At 36.2% G+C, this 19515-nt stretch overlaps 1 protein-coding gene across 2 annotated transcripts in view; it reads left to right on the top strand.

Moving 5' to 3' along the window:
- The window catches only part of DECR1 (2,4-dienoyl-CoA reductase 1), a 54892-nt gene that overhangs the window by 21412 nt on the left and 13965 nt on the right, over positions 1–19515 (top strand). For both annotated transcript variants that reach the window (XM_060287134.1, XM_030862851.2), the window contains exon 6: positions 18705–18804. In XM_060287134.1, coding sequence (XP_060143117.1) covers positions 18705–18804 — 100 coding nt within the window. The remainder of the gene's footprint in view (positions 1–18704; positions 18805–19515) is intronic.

Consider the following 19515-nt stretch of genomic DNA (forward strand, 5'->3'; position numbering starts at 1 on the left):
CAAGCAGTGAGTGTTTTGCTTCTTCCTTTCCAATTTGGATTCCTTTTCTTTTTCTTCTCTGATTGCTGTGGCTAGGACTTCCAGTATTATGCTGAATAAAAGTGGCAAGAGTGGGCATCCTTGTCTTCTTCCTGACCTTAGAGGAAATGCTTTCAGCTTTTCACCATTGAGTGTGATGTTAGTTGTGGGTGTGTCATATTGGGTCTTTATTATGCTGAGGTATGTTCCCTCTATGTCCACTTTCTGGAGAGTTTTTTTTTTTTTATCATAAATGGATGTTGAATTTTGTCAAAAGCTTTTTCTGCACCTGATTGAGATGATCATGTTTTTTATCCTTCATTTTGTTAATATGGCATATTACATTGCTTTGTGATCTTGAACCATCCTTGCATCCCTGGGATAAATTGCACTTGATCATGGTGTATGATCCTTTTAATGTATTGTTGTATTTGGTTTGCTAATATTTTATTGAGGATTTTTGGATCTGTTTTCATCAGGAATATTGACCTGTAATTTTCTTATTTTTCTTTTAATTTTATTTATTTATTTATTTATTTTTGGCTGTGTTGGGTCTTCGTTGCTGTGCACAGGCTTTCTCTAGTTGTGGTGAGTGGGGGCTACTCTTCGTTGTGGTGCACGGGCTTCTCATTGCAGTGGCTTCTCGTTGAAGAGCATGGGCCCTAGCCACACGGGCTTCAGTACTTGTGGCTCGCAGGCCCTAGAGCACAGGCTCAGTAGTTGTTGTGCATGAGCTTAGCTGTTCTGTAGCATGTGGGATCTTTCCAGACCGGGGCTCGAACCTGTGTCCCCTGCATTGGCAGGCGGGTTCTTACCCACTGCACCACCAGGGATGCCCCTGTAATTTTCTTTTTTGTTGTTGGCAGGATGATGATGGCTTCATAGAAATGAGTTAGGAAGTGTTCCCTCTTCTTCAAATTTTTGAAAGCTTTTTAGAAAAATAGGTGTTAATAGATATTAAATGTTTGGTAGAATTCACCTGTGAAGACATCTGGTCCTCTGCTTTTGTTTTTTGGGAGGTTTTTGAATACTGTTTCAATCTCTGTACTAGTGATCAGTCTACTCAGATGTTCTGTTTCTTCATGATTCAGTCTTGGAAGGTTGTATGAGTCTATGAATTTATCGGTTTCTTCTCAGCTGTCTGATTTGGTAGCATATAGCTGTTCATAATATGTTTTTATAATTCTTTGTATTTCTGTGTGTCTCTTGTTATTTCTCCTCTTTTGTTGCTGATTTTATTTATTAGAGCCCTCTCTTTTTCTTGTGAGTCTAGCTAAAGCTTTGTCAATTTTGTTTGTCCTTTTGAAGAAACAGCTTTTAGTTTCATTGATATGTTCTTTTGTCTTTTTAGTCTCTATTTCATTTATTTCTGCTCTAATCTTTACTGTATTCTTTATTTTACAGACTTTGGGCTTTGTTCTTTTCTTTCTAATTCCTTTAGGTGTAAGTTTATTTATTTGAGATTTTTCTTGTTTCTGTGGTAGGCCTGTATTAGCATAAACTTCCATCTTAGTATTGCTTTTGCTGCATCCCATAAATTTTGGTATGTTGTGTTTTCATTTTCATTTGTCTTCAGGTAATTTTTGATTTCTCCTTTGGTTTCTTTGTTGAACCAATAGTTGTTCAGTAGCATGTTGTTCATTCTGCACATATTCATGATTTTTCCAGCTTTCTTCTTGTAGTTGATTTCTAGTTTTACACCATTGTGGTTGAAAAAGATGCTTGATATGATTTCAGATTTCTTAAATTTTTTGAGACTTGTTTCGTGTCCCAACATATGGTCTATCCTTAAGAAAATTCCATGTGCACTTGAGAAGAATGTGTTTTCTGCTACATTTAGATGGAACGTTCTTTACAAATCTATCAAATTCATATGGTATAATCTCACATTTAAGGCCACTATTTCCTTGTTGACTTTCTGTCTGGATGATCTATCCGTCAATGTAAGTGGAGTGTTAAAGTCCCTTACTATTATTGTGTTGCTGTCAATTTCTTCCTTTAGGTCTGTTAATAATTGTTTCATATATTTTGATACTCCTATGTTAGGTGCACATATATTAATCACTATGTCTTTTTGATTAAATTGTCCTCTTAATCATTATATACTCTCCATTTTTGTCTCTTGTTACCTTTTCTATTTGATGTCTATTTTGTCTGATATAAGTATAGCTATAGCCACTTTCTACTAGCGTTGAGTAGATGTTCTGTGTGAATCGTTCCACTTGTACATGTGTTTTTGATGTTTTTGTGGGAGGAGTAGAGCTTCAAATCCTACTCCTCTGCTATCTTTTTTTGTTTGTTTGTTCCCAAACAAGATGGCGGAGCCATCTTGATCGCTCCCCTATACCCACTTCCTTTTGGCTACTATTTGCTTGGAGTATTATCTTCTGTTGCTTCACTTTTAGCCTACATTTGTCTTTAGAGCTGAGATGAGTCTCCTGGAGGTAGCATATATTTGGGTCTTGTTTTTTAATTCATCTAATTCTGTGTCTTTTGATTAGTGAATTCAATCCATTTATATTTAGGGTGATTATTGTTAAATGAGGACTGCCATTTTATCTCCTGTTTTCTGCTTGTTTTGTATCTCCATTGTTTCATTTTCTTTGTGTTTCTGTCTGCTGTTTTGGTTTGGTGGTTTTCTAGACATTTTACTCAGTTTCCTCTTTTTTATGTTTTGTGTCTCTGCTCTAGATTTATGTATTGTGGTTCCATGGGGTTTGTATAAAATGTCTCATAGAGAAAATTGTCCTTTTTCTGATGATAGCATCAGACCTTTATTTACCTATATGGGTTCCATCCCTTACCTCTTCACTTTTGTGTTTTTGTTGTCTCAACTTACCCCTTTTTACGTTGTGAGTTTGTTACCAAATTGAAGTAGCTATATTTTTCTGCTTTTGTTCCCTTTTAACTTTTTTAAAATTTTATTTATTTATTTTTGGCTGCGTTGGGTCTTTGTTGATGCACGTGGGCTTTCTCTAGTTGTGGTGAGTGGGGGCTACTCTTGGTTGTGGTGTGCAGGCTTCTCATTGTGGTGGCTTCTCTTGTTGTGGAGCACAAGTTCTAGGCATGCAGACTTCAGGAGTTGTGGCTCGCGGGCTTAGTTGCTCTGCGGCATGTGGGATCTTCCCGGACCAGGGTTTGAACCTGTGTCCCCTGCATTGGCAGGCGGATTCTTAACCACTGCGCCACCATGGAAGTCCCCTTTTTAACTTTTATGCAATAATAAAGTGTTTGAAAGACCTGTTCTGTAAGTTTATGTACAACATGATTAATATAATTAACATGCTATATGTATGCCATATATGAAAGTTAAGAGAGTAAATCCTAAGTGTTCTCATCACAAGGAAAAAACTTTCTTTCTTTTATTTTGTATCTGTATGAGGTGATCATTGTTCACTTATTGTGGTAATCATTTCATGATGTATGTAAGATTGTTATGTTGTACACCTTAAACTTATATAGTGCTTGCTGTATGTCAACTTGATCTCAATAAAACTGAAAGAAAAAAACCTATTCTGATAAAGAGTTGCAATTTTCTGATTACGTCTTTTCTATTTAACATCTTACTCAACGTTTTGTGTACTTTTGCCTTTTTGTTTCTAGTAGAAGTGATGCTTTCAACATTTTTTGTAAGGCAGGTCTAGTGTTGATGAACCCCATCAGCTTTTGTTTGTCTGAGAAAGTCCTTATTTCTCCTTCATATCTTAATGATGACTTTTCAGGATAGAATATTCTTTGGTGACTTTTTTTTTAACATCTTTATTGGAGTATAATTGCTTTACAATGGTGTGTTAGTTTCTGCTTTATAACAAAGTGAATAAGCTATACATATACATGTATCCCCATATCTCCTCCCTCTTGTGTCTCCCTCCCACCCTCCCTATCCCACCCTCTAGGTGGTCACAAAGCACCGAGCTGATCTCCCTATGCTATGCAGCTGCTTCCCACTAGCTATCTATTTTACATTTGGTTGTGTATATATGTCTGTGCCACTCTCTCACTACGTCCCAGCTTACCCTTCCCCCTCGCTGGGTCCTCAAGTCCATTGTATACCTCTGCATCATTATTCCTGTTGTGCCCTTAGTTTCTTCAAAACCTTTTTTTTTTTTTTTAAGATCCATATATATGTGTTAGCATATGGTATTTCTTTTTCTCTTTCTAACTTACTTCACTCTGTATGACAGACCCTAGGTCCATCCACCTCACTACAAATAACTAAATTTGGTTTCTTTTAATGGCTTAGTAATATTCCATTGTATATATGTGCCACATCTTCTTTATCTATTCATCTGTCGATGGACAGTTAGGTTGCTTCCATGTCCTGGCTATAGTAAATAGAGCTGCAATGAACATTACAGTACATGACTCTTTTTGAATTTTGGTTTTCTCATGGTATATACACAGTAGTGGGATTGCTGGGTTGTATGGTAGTTCTATTTTTAGTTTTATAAGGAACGTCCATACTGTTCTCCATAGTGGCTGTATCAATTTACATTCCCACCAACAGTGCAAGAGGGTTCCCTTTTCTCCACACCCTCTCCAACATGTATGGTTTATAGATTTTTTGATTATAGCCACGCTGACTCGTGTGAGGTGATACCTCATTGTAGTTTTGATTTGCATTTCTCTAATGATTAGTGATGTTGAGCATCCTTTCATGTGTTTGTTGGCAATTTTTATGTCTTCTTTGAGGAAATGTCTATTTAGGTCTTCTACCCATTTTTGGATTGGTTTGTTTGTTTATTTGAAATTGAGCTGCATGAGCTGCTTGTATATTTTGGAGATTAATCCTTTGTCAGTTGCTTCATTTGCAAATATTTTCTCCCATTCTGAGGGTTGTCTTTTCATCTTGTTTATGGTTTTCATTGCTGTGCAAAAGCTTTTAAGTTTCATTAGGTCCCATTTGTTTGTTTTTATTGCAATTTCTCTAGGAGGTGGATCAAAAAGGATCTTGCTGTGATTTATGTCATAGAGTGTTCTGCCTATGTTTTCCTCTAAGAGTTTGATGGTGTCTGGCCTTACATTTAGGTCGTTAATCTATTTTGAGTTTATTTTTGTGTATGGTGTTTGGGAGTGTTCTAATTTCATTCTTTTACATGTAGCTGTCCAGTTTTCCCAGCACCACTAATTGAAGAGGCTCTCTTTTTTCCATTGTATAGTCTTGCCTCCTTTATCAAAAATAAGGTGACCATATGTGTGTGGGTGTATCTCTGGGCTTTCTGTCGTGTTCCATTGATATATATTTCTGTTTTTGTGCCAGTAACATACTGTCTTGATTACTGTAGCTTTGTAGTATAGTCTGAAGTCCAGGAACCTGATTCCTCCAGCTCTGTTTTTCTTTCTCAAGATTGCTTTGGCTATTTGGGGTCTTTTGTGTTTCCATGCAAATTGTGAAACTTTTTGTTCTAGTTCTGTGAAAAATGCCATTGGTAGTTGGATAGGAATTGCATTGAATCTGTAGATTGCTTTGGGTAGTAGAGTCATTTTCACAATGTTGATTCTTCCAATCCAAGAACATGGTATATCTCTCCATCTATTTGTAACATGTTTAATTTCTTTCATCAATGTCTTATAGTTTTCTGCATATAGATCCTTTGTCTCCTTAGGTGGGTTTATTCCTAGGCATTTTATTCTTTTTGTTGCAGTGGTAAATGGGGATGTTTCCTTAATTTCTCTTGCAGATTTTTCATTATTAGTGTATAGGAATGCCAGAGATTTCTGTGCATTAATTTTGTATCTTGCTACTTTACCAAATTCATTGATTAGCTCTAGTAGATTTTTGGTAGCATCTTTAGGATTCTGTATGTATAGTATCATGTCATCTGCAAACAGTGACAGCTTTACTTCTTTTCCAATTTCGATTCCCTTTATTTCTTTTCCTTCTCTGATTGCTGTGGCTAATACTTCCAAAACTATGTAATAATAGTGGTGAGAGTGGACAACCTTGTCTTGTTCCTGATCTTAGTGGAAATGGTTTCAGTTTTTCATCACTGAGAATAATGTTGGCTGTGAGTTTGTCATATATGACCTTTATTATGTTGAGTTAAGTTCCCTCTGTGCCTACTTTATGGAGGGTTTTTATCATAAATGGGTGTTGAATTCTGTTGAAACCTTTTTCTGCATCTATTGAGATGATCATAGGGTTTTTCTCCTTCAATTTGTTAATATGGTGTATCACATTGATTGATTTACCTTTATGGAAGAGTCCTTAAATTCCTGGGATATACCCCCACTTGATCATGGTGTATGATCCTTTTAATGTGTTGTTGGATTCTGTTTGCTAGTATTTTGTTGAGGATTTTTGCATCTATGTTCATCAGTGATATTGGCCTGTAGTTTCCTTTCCTTGTGACATCTTTTGTCTGGTTTTGATATCAGGGTGATGGTGGCCTCATGGAATGAGTTTGAGAGTGTTCCTCCCTCTGCTATATTTTGGAAGAGTTTGAGAAGGGTAGGTGTTAGCTCTTCTCTAAATGTTTGATAGAATTTGCCTGGGAAGCCATCCGGTCCTGGGCTTTTGTTTGTTGGAAGATTTTTAATCACAGTCTCAATTTCAGTGCTTGTGATTGGTCTGTTTATATTTTCTATTTTTTCATGGTTCAGTCTCGGAAGGTTGTGCATTTCTAAGAATTTGTTCATTTGTTCCAGATTGTCCATTTTATTGGCATATACTTGCTTGTACTAATGTCTCATGATCCTTTGTATTTCTTTTTTTTTTTTTTTTTTGCGGTATGTGGGCCTCTCACTGTTGTGGCCTCTCCCGTTGCGGAGCACAGGCTACGGACGCGCAGGCTCAACAGCCATGGCTCACGGGTCCAGCTGCTCCGCGGCATGTGGGATCTTCCTGGACCGGGGTACGAACCCATGTCCCCTGCATTGGCAGGCGGACTCTCAACCACTGCGCCACCAGGGAAGCGCGATCCTTTGTATTTCTGAGGTGTCAGTTGTTACCTCTCCTTTTTCATTTCTATTTCTATTGATTTGAGTCTTTTTTTCCTTGATGAGTCTGGCTAATGGTTTATCAATTTTGTTTATCTTCTCAAAGAACCAGCTTTTAGTTTTATTGATCTTTGCTATTGTTTCCTTCATTTCTTTTTCATTTATTTCTGATCTGATCTGTATGATTTATTTCCTTCTAATTTGGGTTTTTTTGTTTTTCTTTCTCTAATTGCTTTAGGTGCAAGGTTAGGTTGTTTATTTTAGATTTCTCTTGTTTCTTGAGGTAGGATTGTACTGCTATAAAGTTCCCTCTTAGAACTGCTTTTGCTACATCCCATAGGTTTTGGGTCACGTTTTCATTGTCATTTGTTTCTAGGTAATTTTTGATTTCTTCAGTGATGTCTTGGTTATTAAGTAGTGTATTGTTTTGCCTCCATGTGTTTGTATTTTTTACAGTTTATTTCCCTTAATTGATATATAGACTTACTGTGTTGTGGTCGGAAAAGATACGTGATACAATTTCAGTTTTCTTTAATTTATCATGGCCTGATTTGTGACCCAAGATATTGTCCATCCTGGAGAATGTTCCATAAGCACTTGAGAAGAATGTGTATTCTGTTGTTTTTGGATGGAATGTCCTATAATAAATCAATTAAGTCCTATAAGTATCAATTAAGTCCATCTTGTTTAATGTATCATTTAAAGCTTGTGTCTCCTTATTTTCATTTTGGATGATCTGTCCATTTGTGAAAGTGGGGTGTTAAAGTCCCCTGCTATGTTTCTGTTTTTGTCGATTTCCCCTTTTATGGTTGTTAGCATTTGCATTATGCATCATATGTTGGGTGCATAAATATTTACAATTGTTATATCTTCTCTTGGATTGATCTCTTGATCATTATGTAATGTCCTTCTTTGTCTCTTTTAGTAGTCTTTATTTTAATGTCTGTTTTGTCTGATATGAGAATTGCTCCTCAGCTTTCTTTTGATTTCCATTTGCATGGAATATCTTTTTCCATCCCCTCACTTTCAGTCTGTATGTGTCCCTAGGTCTGAAGTGGGTCTCCTGTAGACAACATATATACAGGTCTTGTTTTTGTATCCATTCAGCCAGTCTATGTCTTTTGGTTGGGGCATGTAATCCATTTATATTTAAGGTAGTTATCAATATGTATTTTCCTATTAACATTTGATGAATTGTTTTGGGTTTGTTATTGTAGGTCTTTTCCTTCTCTTGTGTTTCCTGCCTAGAGAAGTTCCTTTAACATTTGTTACAAAGCTGGTTTGGTGGTGCTGAATTCTCTTAGCTTTTGCTTATCTGTAAAAGTTTTAATTTCTCATTCCGAATCTAAATGAGAACCTTGCTGGGTAGAGTAATCTTGGTTGTAGGTTTTTCTCTTTCATCACTTTAAATATGTCCTGCTAGTCCCTCTGTCTTGCAGAGTTTCTGCTGAAAGATCAGCTGTTAACCTTATGGGGATTCCCTTGTATGTTATTTGTTGTTTTTCCCTGGCTGCTTTTAATATTTTTTCTTTTTATTTAATTTTTGATAGTTTGATTAATATGTGTCTTGGTGTGTTTCTCCTTAGATTTATCCTGTATGGGACTCTCTGCGCTTCCTGGACTTGTTTATTTCCTTTCCTATTTTAGGGAAGTTTTCATCTATAATCTCTTCAAATATTTTCTCAGTCCCTTTCTTTTTCTCTTCTTCATCTGGGACCCCTGTAATTCAAATGTTCATACGTTTTTTGTTTTCCCAGAAATCTCTATGACTGTCCTCAATTCTTTTCATTCTTTTTTCTTTATTCTGCTCTTCAGGAGTTATTTCCACTATTTTATCTTCCAGGTCACTTATCCGTTCTTCTACCTCAGTTATGCTGCTATTGATTCCTTCTAGAGAATTTTTATTTTCATTTATTGTGTTGTTCATCCTTGTTTATTTGCTCTTTAGTTCTTCTAGGTCCTTGTTAAACATTTCTTGTATTTTCTCCATTCTATTTCCAAGATTTTAGATCATCTTTACTATCATTATTCTGAATTTGTTTTCAGGTAGACTGCCTATTTCCTCTTCATTTGTTAGGTCTGGTGGGTTTTTACCTTACTCCTTCATCTGCTGTGTGTTTCTGTGTCTTCTCATTTTGTTTAACTTACTGTGCTTGGGGTCTCCTTTTCACAGGCTGCAGGTTCATAGTTCCCGTTGTCTTTGGTGTCTGCCCCCAGTGGGTGAGGTTGGTTCAGTGGATTATGTAGGCTTCCTGGTGGAGGGGACACTAGTGCCTGTGTTCTGGTGGATGAAGCTGGATCTTGTCCTTCTGGTGGGCAAGACCATGTCTGATGGTGTGTTTTGGGGTGTCTGTGACCTTATTAGGATTTTACGCAGCCTCTCTGCTAATGGGTGGGGTTGTGTTCCTGTCTTGCTAGTTTTCTGGCATAGGGAGTCCAGCACTGGAGCTTGCTGGTTGTTGAGTGGAGCTGGGTCTTAGTGTTCAGATGGAGATCTCTGGGAGAGCTTTTGCCTTTTGATATTACATGGAGCCGGGAGGTGTCTGTTGGACCAGTGTCCTGAACTTGGCTCTCCTACCTCAGAGGCACAGGCCTGACACCCGCTCAGAGCACCAACACTGTGTCAGCCACATGGCTCAGAAGAAATGGGAGAAAAAAAGAAAGAAAGAAAAAAAAAACAGGTACATGGGGAGTTTTTGCCTTTTGGGAAGTCTGAGGTCTTCTGCCAGTGTTCAGTAGGTATTTTGTAGGAGTTGTTCCACATGTTGATGTATATCTGATGTATTTGTGGGGAGGAAGGGGATCTCCACTTCTTACTCCTCCACCATCTTGAAGGTCTCCCAGATTTGTTTTCTTAAGGCCTTACTTACTACTCTGTCAGTCTTCAGCTCTACTTTGCCAATAGATGATATGTTGTTTACAGCCCTGTCTTTTGAAATTGATATTATATTTAAACTAAATTCAACCAATGCCTTTTGTGCCACTGTGAAAGACATATTAAATAAGTGTTCAACATAGTATGATGCTCTTCATACTTGGTTGTTTTTCAGAATCTTAAATTACTTAACATTTGAGTAAGAATATTGACCACATATCCACTATTGTTTTTTTAAAAAATATATTTGTTTGGATTCTATTTAAAGAGAACAATTTTTCTTAAATTTTACTTTTTTTGTCTGTGTGAGTGTATTAATTGACAAAATATGTGACAGCCTACCCAGATATTTTACTTGATTTTGGACTATCTTTGATCATTGAGTCACATAGATTACTATATACAAGGAAGCTAGAATTTCTTCCACGTAAGACCACATATGAGAAATCTGTAGTGATTACTGCAACTTGTATAATTATTAAATACAGATATAAGATGCAATAGATGTTAGAATACTGAACAGTATTATTTATAAGTAAATGCTCTAATTTTAACTAACTTTTCTTCCTTTTTGTCTCCCTTACTCCCTCTCCTTCCCTCCCTCTCCCCTCCTTCCTTACTTCCTTTCCTCTTACTTTTTTAAAACACCTAACATTTATCAAGTGCTTATTCTATATCAGCTTTTGTTCTAAGTGTTAAATATTTATGAACTCATTTAATACTTGTAATGACTCTGGAAGGTAAGTGCTGTTTATAGTTATGAGTAGAAACTGAGGTGCAGAGTTAGTCTTTTTTAATATATTGCTAGATGTTTTTAATTCTCACTTTTACAGATGAGAAAATCTCGTTTATTAAATAACTAAGAAGTGTTAATTATCACTGTTAAAACTGATGATTGACAATTTTTTTTTTATTGTCAGAAGTAGTCCAGGGCTTCCCTGGGGGTGCAGTGGTTGAGAATCCTCCTGCCAGTGCAGGAGACACGGGTTCGATCCCTGGTCCAGGAAGATCCCACATGCCGCAGAGCAACTAAGCCCGTGTGCCACAATTACTGAGTCTGTGCTCTAGAGCCATGGGGCCACAACTGCTGAGCCCGCATGACACAACTACTGAAGCCCACATGCCTAGAGCCCGTGCTCTGCAACAAGAGAAGCCACCACAATGAGAAGCCCACTCACCGCAACGAAGACCCAACACAGCCAAAAATAAATAAATAAAATAAATAAGTTCATTTAAAAAAAAACCAAAGAAGTGGTCCAATAGGAAAAAAGGAGCAGTAGTTTAATTAAAGTCATTGTCACCTAGTTTATACCTGATACTTAGATGGTGAGTCTTGATATTTTGACCACTACTCAGCTTTCTCATCTGTAAAAAAGATTGGATAACAAACAAGGTATTAGATACAAAAGTTTTGTGAAAAACATAAATTGCTTCAAAAATATTCATGTGCTTCTTCATGTATGTGAATGAACATATGGTAGCTTAGATAATTTAAAGAATTAGGTAGAATTAATTTTCAGATATTCAGGGAATCTAAGAGTATGGAATAGTCAGAAGCAGCCCAAGGAAGCTTGAATCATATGGACTGTGTCAGGGAAAGGCAAGGAGTGAATGGTTATTGTCTAGTCAGATTAATCATGAACAATGAAGGGGAAATAGAAAGTAGTTAAGAAGTGTCTGTAAAGGAAATCATGGATAGGATCAGTGTCATTGGAAGTATGCCTGAGATGATCTTACCAGCAGCCTGAGAATATCTTACCAGCAGCCTTGTGCTAGAGGAAGAGAAGAGTAAATGCAAATAATGCACCAACCGAAGAAACTAAAAAAGGAAAGATCCTTTTAATCAATAGTTATGAAGAATCAGTTGAAGGCTTTGAACTAAGTAAAATACTTTATGCCATTCTTGCAATTGAGTTAAAACAAATTATCAGAAAACACAAAGTTTTTAACCATCTTGCTGTTCTAGATACATAATGTGTGAACTGTAAACACAGAAATAAATTTTAAAGCATTCTTATTTTCAATCCATTGATATTGAACTCGCCAGTTACTTTTCCTTCATCATTACATCATTCAGTGAACTTCAGCCTGTCCAATCTCACATCCTTCTGTAATCACCCTTTGTTTGACTGCTCTTTTACATAGACTCTGACAGAATCATTTTCCCTTAAGCCATATAGAATTGTCATGCCCAGCTTTAGTTCCGCACGTTAATGAATCATGTCCTATTCAAAAGCTCTAATACACACTTTAGCATTTAAAAACATGCTGCATATTGTTATTGTTCCATGTTGCAAGTCTTCTTTTCTCATCCATCAAAATTGGAAATGCTATTACCCATCAGTATACAATACTTCTGCCCCACCTGAAAACCCTTTCCACCCTTACTCCATTCTTCTCCCCACCAGTTCCTAACTCATCACTAAGCACAAAGGTGATGCTTTGTTTATGGAATGAAACATTTTTGAGACTCACAAAAAAAAGGCGAATTGAGGGCATGTTTAACACTACTTTCAATTATGTCCTTCAGCTTACTATTAGGGGAAAAGAAGATGATGAGCCATTTGACAAAATCAACTGATAAGGAGGCAAATGCACCTTGTTTCAGAAGAAGGAAGAGTAGAGCAGGCATAGGATGAGGCTTTTCTTATTTGTCAGTGTGAGTGCAAGTTGTATGCTGTTTAGATTTTAAAGTATAGAAGGACCATATGGGTACATTTCTGTGTATTGCGACTAGGCCTTCCTTAGAACAGTGGGTGCATTTTAAGAATGTTTAAAAACACTTTCTTAGTAATGAGTTGGCATTTATTAAGGCAGTGTTAATATCCTTTTAAAATCACTTTTTGCCAGAGTTACTAATTTGATACAACATTTCTACCTCATTTATTAAATTTTCTTATAGCAACTGTGTACCTTACTTTGATGTTTTGTGAAGATAATGTAAAGGTAAGGTGATTTGGAAATTTTGGAAAGGAATCTTATTTTTTCTTTTTAACTATATAACTGAAAATTTCTTCGAGAGGAAATTTTATGAGTGCAGGCTCTGGATCAAACTGCCTGGTTCTAGTCCTGATGATACCACTTATTAGTAGTGTGAACTTGGGAAAACTACCTCTCTGTGCCTCAGTCTCTTGTAAATAGGAAGATAAAGATAGAACCTTCCTCCTAGGATTGCTGTGATGATTAAGTGAGCTAGTGCCTGTAAAGTGTTAAGAATAGTACCTGGCTCAGACTACTGCTCAGTATTAGCTATTAAAGAAAATGTTAGATTCCTCCAAGATAAGTGTATTTTTACCACCTGTTTTACAAGGGGACCATAAAGTATCTGAATGTGAGGCTATGTTCCTATGTCCCATAGTTAAAATAGACTAGAAAAACCGGAGATCTGATACCAGTTATTGTAATTAAACTTTTAAGTTTCAACCTACATGAAGGATGTATTTATGTTAAATGTTCAAATGAGGTGTCTTCACTTAGTAGATAATATTCTTTTAAAAAGAGTTATGCTATTTGTTTTTAAGTTATATGATCATCCTGTGAATAACTTTTAGAGTGTTGATGACTTTTAGATTTAAATTCAGTTGAGTCTCTTATCAAAAAGTGGCTAAGAAAAAAAAAAAAAAGTGGCTAAGAGTTAGTGTCCTCTGTGCCTTCATCAAAAAGAGAAGTGAAGAGTTTTCTCTTCATGTTATGATTGTCAGGAAGATTAATTGCTGGCAATAACAGTAGAAGAGTTAAACCTGCAAGCAATAGCTCACCTGTGTGCTTAGATAGTACAAGGAGTTCAGGCCTACTTACGTGTAGTATATAATGCCTGGAGAGGCAAAGATGAGGCTAAGGGGTGTGGACTTTACCCTCTGGAATTGGGTAAAGATAAACTGAAGGATCTTAACAAGAGATATATTCAGAGTGGAGACTGAAGCATGATTAATGACTGAGGGGAGGGCCCAATGAGAAGTGTTGAGAAAGAAAGAAGAGAGAACCAATGAAGGAATGTTGTAGTCTCAGGAGATGTGAATCAGAAACATAGGTGGAGGAGCTTACTCTGGATACTGAAAGAGTTGATAAATGATGTTGAGAGCCCTGGTGAAATTGTAGATGCATCTTTCCAATGGCATTTACCTACAGCTTGGAACAGTTTTAAAACTCCCTCCTTATAAGAGTGGAGAAGGCCGTTCTGGTACTGAGAACCGCAGGATGGATGTTTGAGAGAATGTGTGGCTAGGAATTGAGTGCCTGATTCATGTAATAGTCTAGGCTGTAAATAGAAAAGTTAGACTAGGAGGGAACTATGAGCCTAAAGAATATGGGAGATAAAGCACCCAGAATTTATAATGAGGTCTCAAAGAGCACATGTAATATGAGGATGTGAAAGATCTGGAAGGACAGAATACAGAGAGTAACACATTGCGTTCAGTATTTTGGAATGATGACAAAGTTCAGGTTGTGGCTAAATTGGGGTAGCACCGAAGGTCATGGAACTGTAAGATTTATGATCTTGTCCACCTGAATGTTGAAATCTTCCAGATTGTTGAGAGAAGTTGGCTTTGAGATGTGGTTACAGATATTTTTGTAGGTTTAAGTCCAGGAGTCAAATTTTAATTAAAATGGCAGAGTAGGTTGGGAAGTCAAAGTTAACATCAATTGAAGTTACAAATGGTGGTTAAAGAGCTGGATATTATCATTTTCAAATGGGACTTTTTGCATGAGGGTAAAAGAGTAATAGGTAGAATCGATTGCAATGATCAATTAGTGAGTAATCTGTAGAATGTAATGACATTTGCTGGAAACTCTCTATTTTCCTACTTTACAGTGATAAATCTGGGGCCCAGAACAGGGAAGTGATTTGCCCAAGGTCACACAGTTATAGAGCTAGTAAATAGTAGAATTAATGTTTGAGTCAGGTGTCTTTAAACTGCAGTATTCCATCTCTACTGGACATTGGAACTAAAATTTTTTATTTTAATTTTCAAAATTTGTATTTAAACCAGATTTTAGAGCTTTTGAGTCTTTTTGAAACTGGCACGTAATCTTACACGTTTTATCCTTTTTAATAGTGTGATTTTTAGTGTTTCTTTGTTACTATTTTTTTCCATTTTGAAATAGTTAAGGATGGGCAAGCATAATATTTATTTTATTTATTGCTCCCTTTCTCTGTTTTCTTAACTTCACTAACATAGGTTCTATTTTTGTTGTCAGCACTGGGATGTTAGAAACTTGCCATTTACAAGCCTCTTCCATAGGTAATTCTAATTTAAATGATTAGCCTTCCTATGAAAAGAAAAAAATATATCTGTGACTGACCCTGGGAGTCTGGGAATTCTTTACTTTGAGCTATTAGCACCACTGTTCATTTTTTGAAATCCAGCTGTTAATTGTTTATGCAGCATTCATCCTATTGGAACAGTGCAATTTCAAATGTTTGCCTCTTTTTTACACTCAGGGGTAATTAAAAGCAGCAGTATCTCATTCTAAGCAGTGGGCTACCCACATCTTAAATAAAATCTAGAGAGAAAGAGAAGAGGATGATAACTTTCATTTCCAGTATCTCAATTACATAATAATGACTTAACTCCTCCTTTCCCACACCTCACGAAAAATTGCTGTTAAATCTGAATGGGAAGATAGAGCACATTCTATTGGAACATTGGCATTACATAAGTAATTGTCACTTTTAAAAGTAGTTTTTATAATTTTGTTGTAAGATGATGCAGTTAGCATCTGTTGTCAGTGTACTGTAATGGTGTACACTAAAGTTCTACATCCTCTTCTTTCACAGGGTGAATTTGGAAACAAAGTAATTTTCAGAGATCTGAGAGATTGAGCTTGATATATTAGGAAAAGTTACCATAATGCCTAACATAATTATTCTTCTTTCTCATGTCCTTAAAATGGTACTCCTGTCCCCTCTTCCACTCCCAATGTTTTCCGGGTTGTGCTAAGTTTTGTTTCTACTCTGGAGTGTGTGGAGGGAAAGAGAAACAAAATATGTCAAGGAGAAAAAAAACTTATCTGAATATTCTTTAAATTATTTTCCTTGTAGTCCTTCAAACTTGTAGTCTTAAATTTCTTAAAGTATCTACTGTTTCATATATATATATATATAGTTTGATTCATTTGCTAATATTAACTTACAGTATTTTCAGTGTTGTGGCTAAGTAGGAAGTAGAAAATCAGTGATTTTTCAGGAGCTAAAGATTATTATTTTAAACTTTCATACAGTCAATTTACTGAGAACCCACTATGTCCCAGGCAATGTTGATTACTGGCTGTATTTTCCTGTGCTGTACAATATATCCTTGTTGCTTATTTTATACATAGTAGTTTGTGTCTCTTAGTCCGATACCCCTATCTCACCCCTTTCCCCTTTCCTCTTCTCAGTGGTAACCACTAGTTTGTTCTCTATATCCGTGAGTCTGTTTGTTTTGTTGTATACATTCATTTATTTTATTTTTTAGATTCCACGTATAAGTGATAACACAGCATATGTTTTTCTTTGACTTATTTCCTTAGGCATAATACTCTTTAGGTCCATGCACATGTTGCAGCTGTCAACATTCCATTCTTTTTTATGGCTGAGTAATATTCCATTGTGTATATATGTGTATATATATATATATATATATATATATATATATATATATACACCACATTTTCTTTATCCATTCATCTGTTGATGGGCGCTTAGATTGCTTCCATATCTTGGCAATTGTAAGTAATGCTGCTATGAACATTGTGGTGCATGTATCTTTTTGAATATATTCTTTTTCTTCAGACACATACCCAGCAATGGAATTGCTGGATCATATGGTCGTTCTATTTTTAGTTTTTTGAGGACTCTCCATACTGTTTTCCGTAGTGGCTGCCTCAATTTACAATCCCATCAACAGTGTACTAGGGTTCCCTTTTCTGCACATCCTCACCAACATTTGTTATTTGTAAACGTTTTGGTGATAGCCATTCTGACATGTGTGAGGTGATATCTCATTGTGGTTTTGATTTACATGTCTCTGATGGTTATCATTGTTGAGCATTTTTTCGTGTGTCTGCTGGCCATCTGTATATCTTCTTTGGAAATATGTCTTTGCCCATTTTTTAATTGGGCTGTTTTTTTTTTTGATATTGAGTTGTATGAGCTGTTTACATATTTTGGATATTAACCCCTTATTGGCCATCTTATTTGCCAGTATTTTCTCCCATTCAGTAGGTTTTTACATTTCATCCATGGTTTTCTTCACTGTACAAAAGCTTTTAAGTTTAATTAGTTCCCATTTGTTAATTTTTGCTTTTATTCTTTTGTCTTAGGAGACACATCCAAAAAAATATTGCTGTGGTTTATGTCAAAGTGTGTTCTGCCTATATTCTCTCCTAGGAATTTTATGGTTTTAGGTCTTTTTAGATCTTTAATTCATTTTGAGTTTATTTTTGTATATGGTGTAAGGAAACGTTCTAATCTTATTCTTTTACATGTAGCTGTCCAGTGTACAATATCATTTGAAAGGTCTTCATCTGCTGATTCTATCTCCTGTGTCATTTATGAGAGTCTCTCTATTATTTGATTTTTCTCCTGGTTGTTTCTGTGTCTTTTTATGTGTAGTAATTTTTGGTTGCATGCTATGAATTTTATGTTGTTGTTGTTGTTGTTGTTGTTGTTGGTGGTGGTGGTGGTGGTGGGTGGGTGGCGGTGTGTGTGTGTGTGTGTGTGTGTGTGTGTGTGTGTGTGTGTGTGGTGTCCACATATGTGTATGCGTTTTAATTTCCCTTTGAATTAAAAACTTGTGGACCAGATTGATCAGTTCAGTGTTCATTTTTAAGCTTTATTTGGGTGAGTCTAGAGTAGACTTTACTTTTGGGCTAATTTAACCCTCCTATTAATGCACAGCCCTTCTGAACTTTTCCACTGAAAGCGCTGGATATTCAACAAAGCTGCTCAGACTCACTTATCTCCCAGCCCTCTGTGTACTCTGGGAATTGTTCAGTTTATGGTTCCCAGGCAGTTGTTCTTTGCCTGGCCTTATGGAATCTTACCCTAAACATGTACAGCTTGATATTTGGCCAGAGACTCAAGGATACACTATGCAGATTTATGGGGCTCTATCTTTACATACTTTTCTCTTTGAGGAACTCTCCTCACAAATTGCAACTTCCTCAGTCTCTCTAAAATCTGATCTGTCTCCTCAACTCAGTGATAATGCCTTATTTGGCTATTTTCCTACTCCTTATGCCACAGTCTATATGACATATGTATATAGTATAATATAGAGTATGTAATATAGAATATATAGTATGCATATATATGTAGTATATAGTACATACTATGGTATACGTACAGTACCTTTAGGCAAAATCTGATCTTAGGGCTCATTTCATTTGTTTTTCTTCTCTCAGGAATTGCCATCTTTCCCTGCCTGCTAAACAGTATCTGAAAATAGTGGTATCATATATTTGATACAGTTTCTTTGTGTTTACAGGAGGAGGACAAATCCATGATGCTGGAGGCAGAAGTTCCTGCTAATTTAGTTTTGGTTCCGATTTATTCTTATAAATGGGTTAATGGAAATCCTGTCCAGCTGATTATGCAGGGTATAATACGGCTATACCTTTGAGATTTGAGCCTTGGTATTGACTCACCTGGTATAGAATTTTAATTAAGCACAGACTGGACCATCCTGAATGGCAGCAAGATTACTAGCAAAGATGTAGCAATTTTATTAGATTACTCTTTCATTAATTTAGGCTTAGTGAAGTTTTGAAAATTTCTTCAGTTTTTGTTATACCCTCTTGAATTAGATCCCATTATTATAAATAATGTTTTCCTGATATGAATTGATTTAGCTGTATTGTTAATTACTGTATCATTTTAAAATGTCAGGAGCATCGTTTCTTGCTATTACAACCGTCTATGCTGAGACTGGGTCAGGTTTTGTAGTACCAAGTGCTTCTGCCAAAGCAGGAGTGGAGGCCATGAACAAGTGAGTACTACTGTGTTAATCCTGTCACTGAAGATAAATAATGTGCTTTGGTAGCTTGTGTAACTAAATTCCTGCTTTCTAGTCTCTTTCCAGAGAAAAATAAAACAAAGACTAATTTGGATTCACCAGGAGACATTCTATTTCATGAATAGGTCCTATTTGTCTACAGCAGCACTGTCCAATAGAATTTTCTGCAATGATCGAACTGTTCTGTAAATCTGCAGTATCCAATAGCTATATGTGGCCATTGAACCCTTGCATTCTGGCTACTGTGACTGAGAAACTAAATTTTATTTAATTTTAATTACTTATCCAGTATGACTGTGTATTATAAAGTATGAGAAAAAGGCTTACAGGAACTCAGACTAGTGTATCCATGTATCTTTACTAGTGCCCCCTCTGACCTCTCTTAAACATACCTTCATCCTTTTATTGTACCTACTATACACGATTAATAGAACTAATATAGACAGTGACCACTTGTCAGCTCTTTTGGCCTTTTCTCAGCAGCATATGATTGCTTTTTGAATCTGTTCCCCATTGGCCTTTTCTACTGTCTTAGTTGTAATGTAAGGTCTTATCATTGCTTGTCTTGCTTACTGTAATAACCCCATAATATGTTTCTCTGCTACCAGTTTCTTTTCTCTTTATTTTTTATTCACATTCCCACCAGACTCATCTTTCTACAAATGTATATCTGCTTATTATAAT

Source organism: Globicephala melas, chromosome 17 (genome assembly GCF_963455315.2).
Source record: "Globicephala melas chromosome 17, mGloMel1.2, whole genome shotgun sequence".
NCBI lineage: Eukaryota > Metazoa > Chordata > Mammalia > Artiodactyla > Delphinidae > Globicephala > Globicephala melas.